Source organism: Heptranchias perlo, chromosome 3 (genome assembly GCF_035084215.1).
Source record: "Heptranchias perlo isolate sHepPer1 chromosome 3, sHepPer1.hap1, whole genome shotgun sequence".
Taxonomy (NCBI): Eukaryota; Metazoa; Chordata; class Chondrichthyes; order Hexanchiformes; family Hexanchidae; genus Heptranchias; species Heptranchias perlo.
Window position 1 is genome coordinate 15,988,310 of NC_090327.1, and position 21,409 is coordinate 16,009,718.

The 21,409-nt window shown below is 46.4% G+C and overlaps 1 protein-coding gene across 1 annotated transcript in view; it reads left to right on the forward strand.

Moving 5' to 3' along the window:
• The window catches only part of LOC137310536 (piezo-type mechanosensitive ion channel component 2), a 624,232-nt gene that overhangs the window by 465,343 nt on the left and 137,480 nt on the right, over positions 1–21,409 (forward strand). Inside the window, exons 16-20 of the mRNA XM_067978307.1 lie at positions 5,822–5,970; positions 8,604–8,777; positions 12,723–12,764; positions 19,290–19,322; positions 19,688–19,836. Coding sequence (XP_067834408.1) covers positions 5,822–5,970; positions 8,604–8,777; positions 12,723–12,764; positions 19,290–19,322; positions 19,688–19,836 — 547 coding nt within the window. The remainder of the gene's footprint in view (positions 1–5,821; positions 5,971–8,603; positions 8,778–12,722; positions 12,765–19,289; positions 19,323–19,687; positions 19,837–21,409) is intronic.

Sequence of the window (21,409 nt, forward strand, 5' to 3'; positions counted from 1 at the left end):
GGAACAGATAGGCGTTTCTGCGGCCACAAACGTGACTCCAGGATGGTATGTTGCCTCCCTGATGCTCGGGTCAAGGATGTCACGGAGCAGCTGCAGGGCATTCTGGAGGGGGAGGGTGAACAGCCAGTAGTCGTGGTCCATATCGGTACCAACGACAGAGGTGAAAAAAGGGATGAGGTCCTGCAAGGTGAATTTAAGGAGGTAGGAGATAAATTAAAAAGCAGGACCTCAAAGGTAGTGATCTCAGGATTACTACCGGTGCCACGTGCTAGTGAGTATAGGAACAGGAGAATAGACAGGATGAATGCGTGGCTGCAGGGATGGTGTAGGAGGGAGGGATTTAGACTCCTGGGACATTGGGACCGGTTCTGGGGAAGGTGGGACCTGTACAAGCGGGACGGGTTACACCGGAGCAGGACCGGGACCAATGTCCTCGCGGGGGTGTTTGCTAGTGCGGCAGGGGGATGGGAACCTGAGCGGGGAGTCAGAAGGGAGTAAAGTTGAGAGCAGCAAGAGAGAGGAAGACGCAGGGGAAATTTACAATACAAATAGTAAAAACAGTTGTTCAAGAACAAGTGAAAGGGAAAAGCGTAGAGCAGCAGAAAGAAAGTGTACTTTAGGCCCTAAAGATAAAATGAAAACTAGAAGGTGTAAGGTGATTAACCCAGCATCAAAGCTGAAGGTCAGGTTAGGGTGTGTGGCCCGACTAAGAGTTCTATATACAAATGCACGGAATATAAGGAATAAATTAAATGAACTACAGGTTCAAATTCAAATTGGAGGGTATGACATGATAGCTATTACTGAGACTTGGCTGCAGGATGGTCAGGATTGGGAACCATATATACCGGGTTTTAAGGTCTACAGGAGAGAGAGGGAAAATGGAAGAGGGGGAGGAGTAGCCTTAGTGATTAGAGATGAAATCACTTCAATGATAAAGGAGGATAGAACGAGAGGTAAACAGCCAACAGAGACCTTATGGGTTGAATTGAGAAATAGGAAAGAATCGAAGACTATAGTGGGACTTGTGTATAGGACCCCTGGCAGCAGCTCTGAAGTGCTAGATTGTATAAATGCAGAGATTAGACAAGTATGTAACACAGGCATAGTGGTCTTAATGGGGGACTTTAACCTTCACATAGATTGGGGAAAGCAGACTAGCAACTGTCAGAAAAGTAGTGAATTTCTTGAGTGTGTCCGGGATGGTTTTCTACAGCAGTATGTCCTAGAGGCAACAAGGGGGCAAGCCATACTAGATTTAGTAATGAGTAATGAACCAGATTTAGTTAACAGCTTAACTGTGCGCGAACATCTATCCAATAGCGATCATAACATGATCGAGTTCAATGTAGTGTTTGAAAGGGAAAAAAGTGAATCAGCTGCTAAGATTCTAGACTTGGGTAAGGCCGACTTCAATGGGATGAGACAGAGACTGTCCACAGTAAACTGGGCAAATCTGTTAATGGGTAAAACGACTGATGATCAGTGGGAAATGTTTAAAGAAACATTTAACAAGATACAGAGGGGCGAGAACACTACTTGCCAAAAAAAAAAGCCACGGACAACTAAAGAGGTAAGGGATAGTATAAGACATAAGGAAAGAGCATACAAAAAGGCAAAAAATGGCACAGATCCTGGCGAATGGGAAAGATACAAAGATCAACAAAGGGTCACAAAACAGATAGTAAGAGCTACAAAAAGAGAGTATGAAAAGAAACTCGCAAGGGATATCAAAACCAATATGAAGAACTTTTATAGTTATATTAGGAAAAAGAGGGTGGTCAGGAGCAGTGTTGGCCCCTTAAAAACTGAAAGTGGGGATATTGTCATTGACAATGGGGAAATGGCGGACATGTTGAATAATTACTTTGCGTCAGTATTTACAGTAGAAAAAGAGGATAGCATGCCGGAAATCCCAAGAAAACTAATATTGAATTGGGGACAGAGACTCAATAAAATTAACATAGGTGAAGCAACAGTAATGAAGAAAATAATCGCACTAAAGAGTGACAAATCCCCAGGACCAAATGGTTTCCATCCCAGGGTTTTAAAGGAAGTAGGTGAGCACATTGCAGATGCCCTAAGTATAATCTTTCAAAGTTCTCTAGATTCAGGAACTGTCCCTCTAGATTGGAAAATTGCACATGTCACTCTGCTTTTTAAGAAAGGAGAGAGAGGGAAACCAGGGAATTATAGACCAGTTAGCCTAACATCTCTTGTGGGGAAAATGCTAGAGTCTATAATTATGGATAGGGTGACTGAACACCTCGAGAATTTTCAGTTAATCAGGGCGAGCCAGCATGGATTTGTGAAAGGTAGGTCGTGCCTGACAAACCTGATTGAATTTTTTGAAGAGGTGACTAAAGTAGTGGACAGGGGAATGTCGATGGATGTTATTTATGTGGACTTCCAGAAGGCATTTGATAAGGTCCCACATAATAGACTGTTAGCTAAGATAGAAGCCCAAGGAATCGAGGGAAAAGTATGGACTTGGGTCGGAAGTTGGCTGAGCGAAAGGCGACAGAGAGTAGGGATAATGGGAAGGTACTCACATTGGCAGGATGTGACTAGTGGAGTCCCGCAGGGATCTGTCTTGGGGCCTCAATTATTCACAATATTTATGAACGACTTAGACGAAAGCATAGAAAGTCTCATATCTAAGTTTGCCGATGACACAAAGATTGGTGGCATTGTAAGCAGTGTAGATGAAAACATAAAATTACAAAGCGATATGATAGATTAGGTGAATGGGCAAAACTGTGGCAAATGGAATTCAGTGTAGGCAAATGTGAGGTCATCCACTTTGGATCAAAAAAGGATAGAACAGGGTACTTTCTAAATGGTAAAAAGTTAAAAACAGTGGATGTTCAAAGGGACTTAGGGGTTCAGGTCCATAGATCATTGAAGTGTCATGAACAGGTGCAGAAAATAATCAAGAAGGTGAATGGAATGTTGGCCTTTATATCCAGAGGACTAGAGTACAAGGGGGCAGAAGTTATGCTGCAGCTATACAAAACCCTGGTTAGACCGCACCTGGAGTACAGTGAGCAGTTCTGGGCACCGCACCTTCGGAAGGGCATATTGGCTTTGGAGGGAGTGCAGCGTAGGTTTACTAGAATGATACCTGGACTTCAAGGGTTGCGTTACGAGGAGAGATTACACAAATTGGGGTTGTATTCTCTGGAGTTTAGAAGGTTAAGGAGTGATCTGATCGAAGTTTATAAGATATTAAGGGGAACAGATAGGGTGAATAGAGAGAAACTATTTCCGCTGGTTGGGGATTTTAGGAGTAGGGGGCACAGTCTAAAAATTAGAGCCAGACCTTTCAGGAGTGAGATTAGAAAACATTTCTACACACAAAGGGTGGTAGAAGTTTGGAACTATCTTCCGCAAACGGCAGTTGATACTAGCTCAATTGCTAAATTCAAATCTGAGATAGATAGCTTTTTGGCAACCAAAGGTATTAAGGGTTATGGGCCAAAGGCAGGTATATGGAGTTAGATCACTGATCAGCCATGATCTTATCGAATGGCGGAGCAGGCACGAGGGGCTGAATGGCCTACTCCTGTTCCTATGTGCCTAAGAGTAAAGAAAATGGCCTTGATTTTCCGCTCAACTTATGTTAACTCCCCAGCGTGAGCTGAACGGACAGTTATTTCTTCAGCGGCCACTTCTTCGCTGGCCCTCTGCTTTCCCCTGCCACTTCAGGGATTTAGTGCCAAAAGTGATGGGTGACATATATGGACGGACATCATGTAATAACATGCAAATGATCCAATTATGCCATCTGATGTAGTTTCCAGCCGTAGCAATGCTGGACACAAGGGATGCTTTTTACCCCTGTTGACAAGCATTGCTATTGCTGGTGGGGGGGAGATTTAAAAATTAAAGCACCAGAGAGCCAATTCAATTATTTAAAAAGCGATCAATCGTAATCGCTAAGGCACCTTTTTCAAACATTTAAATTATTTTTAAGCTGCACTATCCTGCAGCAGGACTTTATCTGCAACCCTCCTCCCAACAGACTCCCCAAAATTTGCGAAATGGCCTGACCACAGAAAATCAGCCAGTGTCAGGACCGTATCGCTGTGACAAGCAACAATTGTAAACAATTTTACAACACCAAGTTATAGTCCAACAAATTTATTTTAAATTTCACAAGCTTTCGGAGGCTTCCTCCTTCCTCAGGTCCACAACATTCACCTGAGGAAGGAGGAAGCCTCCGAAAGCTTGTGAAATTTAAAATCAATTTGTTGGACTATAACTTGATGTTGTAAAATTGTTTACAATTGTCAACCCCAGTCCATCACCGGCATCTCCACATCACAAGCAACAATGTGCTGGGATTCTACAATAGCAAAAAAAGAAAGGCAAATTACTCTCAGCCCAATTACCAAATTTATTACAATTTTAGAAGATGTCTCCGAGTTATCACATGATGGTAATGTGGTTGATGTTATATCTGCTAATTGTTTTAGAAAATAATTGATGAGGTTCCGCACAAGGGTAATGGATAAAATGTAAGGCCATAGGATAAAGGAGGATGTTGTAAACTGTATCATGAAATGGATGAATAGCAGAAAACAAAGAGTGATAATGTGAGTTTGATAGATGTGACCAGCAGAGTGCTCCAGAGGAATCCTGCGCTGTTCATAACATTCACAAATGATTTTGATGCAGGCTTTTGCCTGCAAACAATAATGATTGCATTTCTAAAGTACTTCATTGGCTGTGAAGTGCTCTGCATATTCTTGAGGACATGAGCAGTCACAATAAATGTTATTCTGTATTCCGGCACTTTGAAAGAAAATCATGGAAGTACATCCCACAATTTTCCATCCATCAATTTTAATTGGTGGAAAATCACAGGCTGCATGCACATGATTTCCCAAAAAATAAGCCTTAAATAATGGGCCTGGTCCCACAAAGGTAAGTTTTAAACTTAGCTGAAATGGGCAGAGGGAGTTAATGTTCCCCCTACAATGTGGAATGTGTTGAAAGGCAGTCACACGTTGAGGAGTTGAGATGACCACATAAACAAGGAGTTAAAAGCTTAAAAGCTAATCAGTCCTCTACTGTGTTGCTACCATGGAACACAGTATAGAATGTTAAATGTAGCCATTTATTACATTTCACTGCATTTAGATTTCTGTTTATCATTTTGTTACCCAAGCAGGGATGGTATAATGCAATAAATGTTCAACTCCCTTTTCTCCATCATGTGATTATACAAGAAGCGGTATGAGAGATTATTCCATTATCTTGCATTCCCAGCAGGAAGCTGCCCCCGCAGCGAGTGTGAGTCAGAGATAGGGTTACAACATTGTAGGCCTGATTCTTCAACCACTCCCTGCGAGTGCGGTTCCCCAGCAGGGGTACGGGATTACAAAATTACCACTGTTGTACTCTGCGTTTGGGCCACAGCGATGCTGAGATTTATTTTGGTGGCTGACACAGGGGAATGAACAGCTTTCATAATTAGCTATGTTATGTAATTTCGCTTTCCTTGACAGTTCTAGAACTAGGGGGCATTGTCTCAGGATAAGGGGTCCGCCATTCAAGACTGAGGTGAGGAGGAATTTCTTCACACAGAGGGTTGTGAATCTTTGGAATTCTCTCCCCGAGAGGGCTGAGATCAATAGATTTTTGGACTCTAGGGGAATCAAGGGATATGGGGATCGGGTGGGAAAGTGGAGTTGAGGCCAAAGTGCAGTCTGATCTTATTGAATGGCGGAACAGGCTCGAGGGGCCGTATGGTCTACTCCTGCTCCTGTTCTCATGTTTTTTTTGTTTATACTTATGAAGGCACTTTTTTTTTCAGGTGCACTATGATTGGTGGAGGCGGATGCTGAAGTATTTTTGGATTATTGTTGTTTCCTACACTATGCTGGTCTTGGTCCTGGTGTATACCTATCAGTTTCATTCATTCCCATATCTGTGGCAAAACATGACAGGAATGGATGAAGAAAAGTGAGTAACCAAATAAAAACTTCATGGAAGGTATTTTGAACAACAGTCCAAAATAATGTTTTATATGATCCCAAATACCTGTTAATTTCAGAAAGACATTGGGCTCGATTTTAGGGTCGGGTTACCTGCGGGTTTCCAGCGGGGGGGCCCCGAAAATCCCGATCTCCGATCACGTGACCGGATTCGGACGAAATCCCGGCCACTTCCGGGTACCGCGCTGACGTGCGGGGCTGCACGCGCAAGCCCCGCTGGTGGGAATCCCGCAGGCAATTAAAGCCAGCGGGGTTCCACTTGAGAGCACTTAACTTGCTCGTTGTGGTCAGTTAATGAGCTGAAGCAGCTGTCAAAAGAGGAAGTGTGGGATTTTACGTTCAAAGCAGTCAGTTTCCCACACTGGGGGAAACAGGACCCTTCAAACCAGACGTGTTGCAGCCTGTGGCAGGTGCCAAGGTGCGCTCCACGGGGGAGCGCCCTCACCCACGCAGGAGGCCACCGCGTCACATAGGGCAACCCCTGCCCCCCACCACCCCCCGGCCAAGCCAGAGGACAGACCGACACGAAACCGCAGCCCCAGTCCGAGGACCCACACACCTACCCTGCACAACCCCTCAGACCAACACCTGCCAGTTGGGTGGTGTGTGGACACCCTCGGAGGACGAAGAGCATGACCACCACCAGCAGCCTCGCAGTCCACGCCGTCCGCCGCAGAGACGTGGATCCCCCAAACACGGTGTGGTTGCACGCCCACCTGCACAGCAGGAGGGAGGGCTACCGCAGAGAGAGATGCGTCGCAGAGGACACTACCCTCGCCACAGGGTCCACAGACCGAGGCGCAGCTCCCCGGACCTCTCCCAGCAGCAGTGCACAGGGAGGCGCAGATTCGCTCGACATGTAGTCGTGGAGATCTGCAGCCTCTTTCATGCCGAGCTGCTCCTGGCTGGCCCCAGCACCAACTGCTTACCTGTCGCTGGCAAAGTCACCACTGTCCTCCACACCTTCTCCTCCGCATCCTTCCAGGGTGCAGCCGGGTACACCGCCGATGTCTCTCAGTTGTCTGCGCGGACGAGCCCTGCAAATACACCTGCACCTACTCTGCAGTAACACGATGGGTGGCATCAGTGGTGGGTCCTCATAGTGATACCCAGGAGCGGGCATTATTGGACACAATGGACAGGATTCGCGGAGACATGGCAGTGGTGGTGTCAATATAATGTGTGCTGTTTGTGGCTCTGAAATTCAATATGGGTATCACCCATGACAAACCCTCAGACACCCTTGTGCACCCCCTTCATGCTGACGAGACGTTTGCCTTACCCTGCCTACTGCACATATGTGATGCATGCCCTGTGGCTGCAGCACAGGTGGTGGCAGGTTGAGTGAGGCTGGCCGTGAGGGAGATGCACGAGAGGGTGAGTATGGGATGGAGCCATGAGATTGTATGAGGATTGGGTCGCGTGTTAGTGGCAGGATGAGTACTGGCGAGGTGAGTAGGTGGAGGTAAGATGAGGATGGGGTGTGAGTGGGCATGAAGGGTGATGTGACAGAATAGTGTTGGCGGTGCCGAAGGAGATTTGGGGTGGGGGCAGTGTTGTGGCAGACGGAGTGTAGGGGAAAGACTTCGTGTTCTCACTGTGGCTGACCTACTGCAGTCATTGCAGCGCCTCCTGCACTGTATGCAGGTGGGCGATATGTTGGTGGCGCAGGTGACCCCCTCTGCCACCTCGAGCCAGGCCTTCTTGGTGGCAGAGGCAGGCCGCTTCCTCCCGCCCGCCGGGGGGAAGATCTGTGTCCTCCCCCTCCTCCTCACCCCATCTGATGATACCTGGGGTGAGGCATCATTAAACTGGGAGCAGCCTTCCCCCTGGGCTGCTCCATGCTGCAATTTGTCCCATTGGTTGCAGCATCTGTCAGTGGAGGACTGCCCCTTTAACTAGAGAGCCTCCAGCTGACATATCGTACTGCGCATGCGCAGCCCGCCCGACGCGCAGGCCAGCGCCGTGGACCCCGGAGGAGCAGGTAATTGGATCCTATTAGTGGGTTGCCTGCTACGATCACGTGGGCAACCCACTAATTTCGCCGTTCGCGTTTTCGACGCTCCCGGAGGACCACCCGCTGGGAACCCGCAGGCCTGCTAAATTCGAGCCCATTATAATGGGTGGCTTAAGAGCATAGCTCTTTTGAGGTAAGGTGGGTGGAGCTGTACATTACATTAGATGTGAAAGTTTATGATACTACAGAGAATAAGAAAGCCCTCCACCACCTTCTTAGGGCAACAAGAGATGGGGGAATGAATGCCGACCTTGCCAGCGATGCCCACATCCCGAGAATGAATTAAAAAAAACATTTCCTAACCTGTAAAGAACTAACAATTGTTACCAGTCAAGGTGACAAATTGAATTCATTTCACCTACAGTTGGTGCAAGTTATATGCACTGGATTATAACTCAGTTGAAACAAGATAAAATCAGTGAAATTTATTACTGTGCATGCACGCAACGATAAATATGTAAACTCGCATCTTTTGGTTTCTAGTATTGAAAAACTAGCTCTGTGTTCTGCAGTTGAAAACAATAAACTTAAAACAACTTATTTTGATCAGAAATTAATGCGTATATTATTTCTTTTTGTTAAAGATTGAAGGATCTTGGATTAGAAAAATTCTCCACCACACATCTGTTTACCAGAATTTTCATCCCTACGTCTTTCTTGCTGGTCTGTATATTACATCTTCATTATTTCCATGATCGTTTTCTGGAGCTCACTGACCTAAAAGTGGTTATCAGCAAACAGGAAAGCACTATCTATAGGTGAGAAACAATCCCTAATATATTGGCAAATCAGTCATTAGAGCTGAATCTGTTGACGTCTATTCCCCGTAATCTCAATATTATATCCTGACTCTGGTCCATTACAATAACCTATTATATGAAATGGATTATATGCCATGCATTAATTGCAAAAGCCTAAGTATGTTTTTTATCCATTGACTACTCAAGATTTGAATGTTAAATATATGAACATTTAGAGCACTGTGAAATTTAATAGCTTCTTACCATTTTATGTGTTAAAATTAGCTATTGGAAATATAAAGGCTCAATTGACAGGGTTAAATTTTATTTTCACCCCCTGGTGGTAATCTGATGGAGTGGATCCCTCATCAATTGTAGAACTCACCTCATTGATTTTAATAGGGTGAAAATCAGGCTGGTTCTACAATGGGTGGTCGATCCACTCCGCCAGATTACCGCTCAAGTGGTGAAGGTGAAAACTACCCTCCGCATAGTTATTTTGTAAAAGAAAAGTGTTATAATTATGATTTACAGACAAAAGAAAGAAAATCACGGTAAAACTATTGATAATGTGCATCCTGGACAAGGATGTGATGCTTGAAATATTGGGCTAGATTTTCGTCCAGGCCCAATTTCGGGCCCGGACTTGGTGCTGCGGAAATAACGCAGACCAGAATCACGAGGTCCTAGGATGGCCCAGAATTGTTCCTCGGGCCTGATCTACATATTTGGGGCGAGTTGCTGGCACCGGTCGCACCTCCGCAGGCAGCTTGCCCGACGAGGAAAATCAATTTCGGGCAGCCTGCCTCACCGGTAGCAGCCCTCAGGTTAAGTTCCCGGAAGGGGATTGGAGCGGGCTGCAGGGTGTGCCCATTGCAAAGACTGTTGAGTCTAAAGAGGCAGCATACGCCCCACCCATTTGTCCACAAATATCGCATCAGGGTCCTACAATGGGCATAGGATCCCTGCCTGTTTCAGGTGGGAGCGCTGGCCACCCATTTCAAAGTCCACTTGTGAATTGAGTCGGGCGGGCTGCAGGTGGCCAGTGGGTGGGGCTTTTTAAAAAAATATTTGTTTCCCGACTGCCCCATTTTCCAATGTAAACGGGGCAGTAGTTATACAAAAATCGGCCCCCAGGATAAGAGAGGAGATAAACCAATAACTTTCCAACTGGCTTCAGTGACCACAGATTGGACAATCCTGCCGTATGTTTCTTCTGGTCTATTGAAGCTCTGGGATTTCCGACTTTTAAGATGTTTTTTAATTACAGGTCAATTTTTGGGACACAAGGAATTGGTTAGTTTGAGTACGAAGTCTCCTTTCCCGTTTCCAAAATTCATATATGGGAATCTATAAATGTATAAAAAGCTTTAATAATGCCGAAAACATCATTGTTCATTTTGCTTATGGCACGATTGTGATCTGTGATATTACAATAATAATATAACTGTGCATCAATTACACTTAATGTTATTATTCTTTTGGCTGCTGTGAATTATAAAGTTAAACTGAGCTAGCCTATAGTTAATTAATGTTTTAGAAGACTTCCTGCTTAGCAGTATTTTGTGGTGTATTTAACATTATTCTGTTTCACATGGTTCAGCGCCCCACTTAAAGTAAACTTGTACTTTGTTTGAGACATTGGGATCGATTTTAGCCCCTGAGCAGGTCTCGGGCAGGCGGAGGGGTGGGGTGAATGGGAAACGCACTTGCTGGCCTAATTTCGAGGCCTGGAGTTTTTAACTCCTGGGCCTCAACTACATGCCACTGATCAGCTGCCCGCCTGAAACGGGCAGAAATCGGTAGCTGGCCGGTGGGCGGGAGAGCAACTTTGGACGGCACAGAGAGAAGGCTCGATGGCTGGGAGGGTCTTGTGGGAGGAAATGGAGGGAGTTTGGGGCAAGGAAGGCCATGATTTTCCTTATGGGGTCCGGAGGGGCAGGGCCCGGTTAAAATGCAATCGGGATCCTTGAGGGGGGGTGTTTTCACCCCTCTCGATGGGTGGGAGAGGAGCGGGGGGTTTAAAAATTCAAAAAAGGGAAACCCGACCCCAACCCACTTCCAATGCGCCCACATCTGGTTTTAACGCAGGTGGGTTGGGGGAGCCGGCGACTAATCTGTCTTCCAGAGGTGGACAGTAGCAGCTGGGAAACCCGGCAGCTTGAAGGGAGGCGGGAACGGCCGGATCCAGCAGTTAAGTGCTTTTCCAGCACTGCCTGTGGGCCAGGAGGAGCCAGAGTGCTTCCCCTGACACCCCGAGCAAACCTGCTTCCTCCCCCCCCCCCCCCCCCCCCCCGCAACGACCTGCCCAACCCGCGATCGAACCCCCAAACCCGGGATCAGACCCCCCACCACGATCTATCAGACCATGATCTCCTCTTCAAACCCCCCCATCTCCCCCTGGCTCACGATCTCCTCTCCAGCACACCAACCCCCACCCCCCCATCTCCCCCGGCTCACGATCTCCTCTCCAGCACACCAACCCCCACCCCCCCATCTCCCCCCGGCCCATAATCTCCTCTCCAACACACCGAACCCCACCCCCCCATCTCCCCCCGGCCCATAATCTCCTCTCCAACACACCGAACCCCACCCCCCCATCTCCCCCGGCCCATAATCTCCTCTCCAACACACCGAACCCCACCCCCCACATCTCCCCCCGGCCCATAATCTCCTTTCCAGCACACCGACCCCAATCTCCCGCTCCCCCCCGGCCCACCATCTCCTCTCCCGCACATTGACCCCCCATCTCCAAATCTCCCCCTGGCCCACCATCTCCTCTCCAGCACCACCGCCCGATCTCCCCCCGGCCCCTCCCCACCCGATCTCCCACCGGCCCACAATTTCCTCTCCCCCTGGCCCGCGATGTCCTCTCTGGCCCTCCACCCGATGTACTCACGGCCCGCAATGTCCTCTCCCGCCGCCAACCCACAATCTCTCCCTCCCTCCCTCCCTCCCTCCCTCTTGCCCGCTCCCTGGCTGAGGCCCGGTGCCATAAGCCTTCCCGTCTGGCTGGCTGCCACCCGGGAAACGGAGTCAAAAAGTTTAAATGAAGTCCGGGAAACCTGCACTTCTGGGTTTCCCAGCTGCCACACCTCCCCCCCCCCCCCCGCCCCCGGGCCGGTCCCTCCCAGCCTCCCTGTAAATATAGGGGCCAATGGTACCCTGATTTGTTATTTTCCTGAGGCCTCTGCCTGCTTTAGGCGGGAGTCTCATCTACTTGTAGAGGCCTGCAGGTTAAAATGGGAAATGGTGCAAAAGGATCAGGATCTCAGCGGGTAAATAACCTACTCGTATTTAACTGCCCACCTGCTCAGTTTCACGAGGTGGATGGGGTTAAAATTGACCCCACTGTTGCAGCATGTGGATCCCTCGTTAGGCCAGGTGCACTATTGGTTTTCCTCTTTCTTCGGTGTAATTTTAACATTTTTAATTTTCCAGTGTAGCTCAGCGTCAGCATGATAAATATTAAGTACTTTTTTCCCAATCACTTGGTGAATCAAAATTTATTTTGGCGTCCCTATTTTTCACGTTCCTTTCATCATCCCTTCACACGACACAACATTCCTTAGCAAAAAGGTTGAGCAGGTGACCTTCTGTGGGCTCCACCCATGCATGTGAGGTGCAACACCGCCAATGAGTAATCATTGGAAATGTTGATAATCACCATCCAAAGCCAAAAGATTATTCACAGATGGGTACAGCTGATATATTTGTTGTAACAAGGTGAAAAGTAAGAGTTAAGTCTTTTTGGGACAAGTGTGTTATACCCTGCCTTACCTTTGCTAATATTCATCATTTTCCATTGCTTCTGTGGTAACTTTACTAACCATTTAACTGTGTGTGTTGTGCTGTGTTGGCTAAATGTTGTCACAGTTCTTAATGTTTTCTTGTTACCTCTGTGTCTTCTTTCTCCCTTCTCTCCTTGTCCATTTATGTGCATCCCATTACTCCATATTCCAGCCATGCCAAAGTTAATGGGCGTGTTTATCTGTTAGTAAATAGGTGGGTACTGTCGTGCTTTCCATTAGTAATCACAGAGGTCATTGCATTTTTTTTTATCTGCCATAAATTATAGCATGCAATTCACACCCTTATTTTGGAATTGCTTTTGCACCAGAATCCCGATAAATTGCACAATATTATTAATTGCATCCTGAATTTAGAGATCATAGGATATGTGTAATATTTTAACAGTAATTTCAATATTATTTTTTCTAACAAAAGTTTTATTTTATTGACTTCTAGATTTTACGGTTTGTATTTACTGTATAACAAAACCTCTTTAAATTTAGACTTTATCTGACTGAATTGTCTAGTCCTATAAATGGTCACTGTTAACTTGTACTGAGTTTCAAAACAAATGGCACTACCAGATTGGCAAACAAAGACAGAGAATGTCAAAATCCCTGAAATTCCATGGGGATTCTCCCGCTCTCCGGTTACAATTCGGTGGGAGACCGTTAGAAACCCACAGAGTTTCAGGGCTTCTATAATTGAACCAGGGGCTAACGTGAGTTGAGCGTATCTCAGGAATTTTTTCTCACTGAGTCTCCTCAATGCCACAGTGCAGTGAGGTAATTTTGGACTTCTACTAACAGATGGGAGGTTTTGTTTTGATGGGAGGTGAAGAGAGAACAGTTTGCACTGAAAGTAAGGCTCTGTTCCACTTCAACAGTTATTATTATCAAAAAACACCATTGTTGCATTTCCAGATTTAACATCGTGCCGAGATAGAATACCCTAATTCCTATACATCACTGAAGTGAAAAAATAGTCGTGTTTTAACAGCACAGTTTTTTCTGTATTGTCTTATTGTTTGCATTTACATCACGAAGTTAACATTATATTTATATTCTAATATAAAGATCATTCATTTTCAAATACAATATTTTAAAGAATAAACAAGTGACAATTCTGATGGCAACAAGACCTTGGGCTCCATTTTCAAATGGTGGTGGGTTGGCGGTGGGGTCAATGGGCACGCGGTTCCGTTTCCCATGCGACCGCGAGTTAATTGGTGGCCCTTTATGTGGCTTCTGGGTTTGCCATCCGAAAGCTGCGCAGTGGGTGGTCTGCGCACCCGCATGACAGGCTGTCAGCTGGAGCGGCTCTATTTAAAGGGCCATTGCTCCAAAGGCTTTTGCTGCACCAAAGGCCAAAAAGGCACAATGGAGCAGCAGAGGGGCAAGGCTGCTCCAAGATTTAATGATACCTCACTTTAGCAGCTACTGACCGGGGTGAGGAGGAGGAGGAGGAGGGAAGTGTTTTACCCTGCGGACAGAAGGAAGTGGCCTGCCTCTGCCACCAAGAAGGCCAGGCTCGAGGTGGCAGAGGAGGTCACCACCATCTCCCGCACCTGGGTCCAGTGCAGGAAGCATTTCAATTATCTAACTAGGTCAGCAAAAGTGAGTACACTTACTGATTCTCCTGCATTCCATGTTCCACATCACTGCCCCCACCCCCCAACTCATTCTGCTCTGCCAAGACTACTCCATCACATCACTCCTCACACCCACTTAAGGCTCATCCTCAACTTACCTTCACTTCCTGAGCACTTCATCACCTCCCCATTTGTGACCCCACCACTGCCACTCACCCCAATTCTCATCCAATGTGATGTCTCTGTCTCACACTCACCTTCTGATGCACCTCTTTCACGGTCAGCCTCACCCAAAGCAATGCATTCATTGGTTGGCCACTTCACCATCACTCACTCACACATCTGTACTTTCTCCCCTTCTAGGAGAAGAGACCTCAAAATGCACGCGAGAGGGCGAGGACTGGAGGGGGGCCTCCACAAATAGTGGTCCTCACAGAGGAGGAACAGGAGGCCCTGGAGATTAGCCGCACCCTCGAGTGCCTGTCTGTCGGGGATGCCGAGACTGGCACCCCACAAACATCCGGTGACACAACTTTAACATTCATCACACACAACATGAATTGATGTGAACAATGCTTGGCATGTTGAACACCTCAGTGTGCTCATCGTAACACGACACATCTGTGATGATTCTTAATATTGCCCTCTGTTCCCTTACAGGCCTTTCAATGACCACAGTGACGGTTAGGGCGATTCCTCAGAGGAGCTCCAGGCCTCTGAGGGTGCACCGTCACATCATAGCGAGCCATCCACCAGCGCAGATACTCACACTTCGTTGGTCATAGTAGTCAGTTAGTTGGGTTGGCATCTGGTAAGTCACCACACATGTGTGCACGAGCAGATACTGGTGGCAGGGGCAGCTGTGGAGAGACCGTGTCGGTGGGTGCACTCCTCTCCAATCTCTGCTCAGCTGGACGCAGATGCTGAACCCCGGGGGCCATCCTTTAAAAGGAGAATGATCGAGGGACAGCAGCACGTTTGTGAGGTACTTGAATAGATGCCACGCACACTCTCCACAATAGCGCAGAGGATGAAGGAGTCCAACTCCTGCATTAGTGGAATGGCGGCACAGGTAATTGCAGGAATGTCTGCTACGGAGAGAAGGCTAGCCTCCGTTGAGCTTCAAGCACTGCTCGCAAATGAGTCCATTCAGGCCCTGACAACGGTTGTTCGGACTCAGGGTGAACAACATTCTACCGCCTTAAACAGGCAGGCACATACATTAGAAGTGGCTTTACAAGGCATCACACATGTCTTCCAAACTGTTCTCCAGCACGGTGGTAGGAGCGATGTGGGCCTGGCCCAGAAGAGGGATGATGACTAAAGGGGACGTGGAAGTGGGGACATCACTCAAAGCGCTCCCACGTCTCACCCGTTGTCCCCCTCTCTACCAGTACCCGCAATGCTGCCTCCTCTCCAGGTGGCCAAGTCTGCCCCTGCACAGGTACAGGTGGAGCAGTCTTTGGAGGGGCCCTCACGGGCACCAAAACCCAGAGGGCATAGGCCCAAAGCATCTAATCAGTCAGGGCATGAACATGAGCAACCTGCCACTACCTTTGCTACAGCCACAGGAGATGCACCACGTAGAAGTGGTAGGGAGAGGAAGGCTAAGGATTTGTGATCATGAAAGGTATGCACAAGGGTATCTGACAGACTGTCATATCAGTGACTCCCTGGCCTCATGAGCAGCCAGGTGAGCCGCTGCTGTGCCCATGGGTTCGTCGTCCTCCTCCTCCTCAATGTGGATGGCAGATGTGGATGGGGCCTCCTCAAGTGGCACCCTTCTCTGTTGTGCAGGACACAACACGCTACTGTAATGTGTCCCACTCTGTCTGGTACATATTAAAGCGCGCCCCCAGAACGATCAAGGCACCGAAATCGCATCTTGAGCAGCCCTATAGCATGCTCAAATGTAGACCTGGTGGCGATGTGGCTGTTGTTGTATCGATGCTGTTGCTCGGTGATGGGGTTCCTCAGAGGTGTCATGAGCCACGTGTGCAGTTGTCCCCGGGGAGCCAGCCCTTAAGGGTGTTCGGTGTATGGAAGAGGCCCGGGATGTTGGATTCCCTCAAAATGAAGAAATCGTGGCAGCTGCCAGGGAATCTGGCACACACGTAAAGAAATCTTCTGCAGTGGTCACAAACGAGCTGAGTGTTAATGGAGTGATACCCCTTCCTGTTGATGAACAATTCTGACTCGTGTGGAGGTGCTCTGATTGCTATATTGATGTACCCGTGGGAAGCCAGCCACAGAGTGGAATCCCACTGCCCTCTCCGTTTGGCTGAGATCATCCACGGGGAAGTTGTCGTATTGCAAGGCCCTGCAAAACAAGCTGTTGGTGACCTGCCCCATGCACTTGTGTGCAGACAACTGACAGACCCCAGCAATGTCCCCGGTGACCCCCTGGAATGATCCGGAGGCGAAGAAGTTGAGGGCAGTGGTCACTTTGACAGTGACGGGTAATGAGATGCCGCTCGGCCCAACCGGGAGCAGCTCGGCATGAAGGAGGCTGCAGATGTCTGCGACCGCCTGGCGACTCGCTCTCAGCCTCCGTACACACTGCTCCTCAGAGAGGTCCAGGAAGCTGAGCCTTGGTCTGTAGACCCTCTGACAAGGGTAGTGCCTCCTGCGACGACGCTCCCTCTGTTGCTCCCCTCTGTGCTCTTGTGCAGGTCCCTGTGGCGCAGCACTGTGTTGTGGAGCTGCAAGTGGCGGAAGTGCACGCCGTGCCTGGCGAGGATGGTGATGTTCCTCGTCCTCGGATGTAGTGGTAAATGCAGCCATGGCGCCCCCCATCCTGATGGTGTCAGTTTGAGGGGGGTTCCGAAAAGTTGGCAAATATGTGTCAACAGAACAATTCGGAGTGGAAACTAAGAATTTTCAGTGTAAACACAAAGATCTCCCAACCAAAAGTTTGTCTGAAAGAACAGAGTGCCCTGCTGCAATAACTCACCTTTTATCCCAATCTGTCAATCAAGCATTTCAGTCCCAACTGGCTGAAACACACCTCCTAAAACATGGAGTTTTTCCCACAGAACGGGAAACGCACTGAGGCTGAATGAAAATCGGTCCCCTGCCTCAATCACCATGAAATTAACTACTTCAAATACTTAAACTGTCTAAACTATCATCCTGCCGGCTTTAATTTGCGTCTGTGGGGAACCCGGACGTCGGCGGCTTGGAGCCGGCTTCCTCACCCTCTCGGGATTTCCCTGATTTTCGGAGATCCCCCCAACGCACCCGCACTTCAGCTTGAAAATTGAGCTCCTCGCATCTATTTAGCACCTTTAATGTAGAAAAATGTCTCAGGGTGCTTCACAGAGGCATTATCAGGCAAAAATGGATGGCATGCAGATTTTCCTGCAGGTAACATAAGAACACAAGAATTAGGAGCAGGAATAGGCCATACGGCCCCTCGAGCCTGCTCCACCATTCGATAAGATAATGGCTGACCTTCGACCTCAATTCCTGTAATTACCCGAAACCCAGTTTCATTCTTGGAGACAACAGAAAACCAGCCAATTATAGCATACATTTAAATTACACACTTCTCCTATTAGCCACTTAATGGTATAACTGTCAAAACAATTGGTAATCTGCAATGGAGTGCATAATATGTGTGTGTATTGACTCCATGAAAATGGCAAAATTGCTGATTTACCCATAAAGCTTACACGAGAAGCAAGTCTCAGTTTCCTAATATTATCAGCAAAGGCAAGCAGTTTATCTGTGTGTTGATTTCTCCAGAGAAAATAAAGTTGGCCTCAAAAGCTGTTCTTTTCAGATCATAATAATAGGGTTTTACAGGAGGCAATCTCAGTTTTACTGAGTGCTAACCTGCAATTTTGCTAGGATTGAAGTGATAAGTCTTTCTTTAGTCTGATTAAACTTACCTCCATTATGCACAGTGGCATTCCTTAATCTGTTATTGCCAAATCCCCAAATTAACACTGAGAAGCACTGCGATGCTTGTGACTACAATAAGCTAACACGGAATTGGCAAAACTCAATACAAGTTTTTGTGACAGGGGATGTGTTTTTCGGTGTATCTGAGCCTCTCTGTCGCAGAATCAGATCAGATAACCCTCCAATACCACGAGTCCTTCCATTCTGCACTGAATCCTCCAAAGCTATCACAATCTCTACCACTGATTTTTAAAAGGGCACAGGTTACAAGGGAAAACTTGGTGACAAATACACCCCTTGGCTGGCAATCTAACTCAGAGAAATTCAAAAGGAACTGCTGTGCGATTACTTTGAAACCTTGCCCTTCCTTCACATAACTAATACTGCTTCTGAATGTGAGTTCAAGACTTGCTGTGCTTCCAACTTTATCATGACTGGCCATTAATAAAGGCCTGGCAATCCTTAACCAGAATCTTTAGTAAATTTTCTCTTACTCATTTTAAGGTAGAATAAAGACCCAGAATAGCTGTAATAATGGATGAAATATCTATTATCACTTTCTACTTGCCTTGCTCACCTGTTTCTTCATGTCCACTTATTCATTAAAATCAATGACGAAAGGAAAATATCCTCCTTGATTACCAATGCACTGTGTCGCACACAGAACCTCTACAAACACTTTTATTCTTAAAGAAAATCCTTAAGAAAAACTGTTACTTGTGAATATTATTAATCTACTGTGCTAACATGTATAGTTTGTGGAGAAAGTGCATGACCTATATTTTCCAAAGCATGCAAGTGTCTTCCATCACCTTGTAAAATATTCCAATGCAACTGCAAATTGTTAGAGAGTACAGTATTTTGTAGTTTTCCTCTCTAACAAAGCAAGCAAACAAAGAATAAAATGTTAACTTTTGAATGTGCGCCTAAAACAAAATGAACACAGCACAGTCTGAAACCCATCTCAAATATGGAATGGCAATTAATATTTGAACGTGATGATGTTTTGCAAACGTCAGCAATGAATGAAGAGGTTGCATGTATTATCCTAACCAGGAACGCACGCTGCTTTAGCATAGAAACTGCTGTTGGGCCAAAAGAATACACTGCAGAGAGAAACAGTTAACAGCAGTAATGAAGAGTTTTGTCTGGCTTGATGAAAATCTTTTTTTAATTGATATTCTTTTGTAAGACCTCTGTACTCATCCTCTTTTTCTTCCTATGTGAATTACTCTGTACAGAATCAAGCAATACATATCAAATCGCCAGAATGCGTAAGTCTTCTAAAGACATGAAATGCTTGCTCTCATATGTTGTCATTTCATGCTCTTGACTTAAACTCTGACAATTTTCTCCCCATGGAAAATGTCAAGTTTAAGCATGAATCATAAAAACAACAAACTGCAGGCTATGAATTGAAGCACCACTTTTAATATTAACTTGTAAAGATAGTTGCTTCATATGCCGAACAGTTATTCTAAAACTTGTAACATGCTGACATGCTCAAATGGAAAGACTTATGTCAAATTTAGCATAAAGTGCTTGCCATTCTATGATGAGAAATGTCTGAAACCTATTCCTGATAGGGATACAACCTTTGATTTAAAGTCTTCTTAACTGGTCTGGTACCTGCCAACAGGTTAGTAAATCAGGACGGAAGTCTCCCAGACATCGGTATGATGAACCTTAACACTAGTGCTCAAAAAGAGGAAAGAATGGAAGATAAAAAGCCAGAAGAGGGTGAAGAAGAGGAGGAAGAAGAAGAAGAAGAAGCCGAAGATGCCACCGGTAATTTGCTTTTCAAAGTTACCTTCCTTATTGAAATATTTAAGCACTCTCTGGTCTCAGAATAGCTTGGGGGTGCAATCCAGGCAGTTATTCCTGTTGTATCTGTTTATAAATAAGTCCAAGTACTGATACATTATTGGTTGGTTGGTTTTGAATCTGCAAAACTAGCTTACGTAATTTATTGGAAATTATAGCGGACATAGAAAATAGGAGCAAGAATAGGCCATTCAGCCCTTCGGGCCTGCTCCGCCATTCAAAATGATCAAGGCTGATAGTCTAACTCAGTACCCTGTTCCTGCTTTTTCCCCATATCCCTTGATCCCTTTAGCATTAAGAAATATATCTATCTCCTTCTTGAATACATCTAATGACTTGGCCTCCACTGCCTTCTGTGGAATTCCACAGGTTCACCTCTGAGTGAAGAAATTTCCCTCATCTCGGTTCTAAATGACGTACCCCATATCCTGAGACTGTGACCCCTGGTTCTGGACTCCCTAGCCATTGGGAACATCCTCCCTTCATCTAGTCTGTCTAGTCCTGTTAGAATTTTATATGTTTCGATGAGATCACCTCTCATTCTTCTAAACCCTAGTGAATATAGGCCTTATCAACCCAATCTCCCCTCATACGTCAGTCCTGCCATCCCAGGAATCAGTCTGGTAAACCTTTGTTGCACTCCCTCCATGGCAAGGACATCCTTCCTCAGATAAGGAGACCAAAACTGCACACAATACTCCAGATGTGGTCTCACTAAGGCCCTGTATAACTGCAGTAAGACATCCCTGTTCCTGTACTCAAATCCTCTTGCAATGAACGCCAACATACCATTCGTCTTCCTAACTGCTTGCTGCACCTGAATGCTCGCTTTCAGCGACTGGTGTACAAGGACACCCAGGTCTCGTTGCACCTCCCCTTTTCCCAATCTATCACCATTCAGATAATAATCTGCCTTTCTGTTTTTACAACCAAAGTGGATAACCTCACATTTATCCACGTTATACTGCACCTGCCATGTTCTTGCCCACTCACCCAACGAAGGAGCAAAGCTCCGAAAGCTTGTGATTTCAAATAAAGCTGTTGGACTATAACCTGGTGTTGTGCGACTCCTTACATCTATTTATAAAGCCCATGATCCCGTATGCTTTTTTTAACCGCTTTCTCAACCTTCCCTGCCATTTTCAACGATTTGTGCACGTATACCCCCAGATCTCCCTGTTCCTGTACCTCTTTTAGAATTATGCCCTCTAGTTTATATTGGCTCTCCTCGTTCTTCCTACTGAAATGTATCACTTCGCACTTCTCTGCGTTAAATTTCATCTGCCACGTGTCCGCCCATTTCACCAGCCTGTCTATATCCTCTTGAAGTCTATCACTATCCTCCTCACTGTTCACTACACTTCCAAGTTTTGTGTCATCTGCAAATTTTTGAAATTGTGCCCTGTCCACCCAAGTCCATGTCATTAATATATATCAAGAAAAGCAGTGGTCCCAGTATGGATCCATGGGGACCACCACTGTACACCTCCCTCCAGTATGAAAAACAACCGTTCACCACTACTCTCTGCTTCCTGTT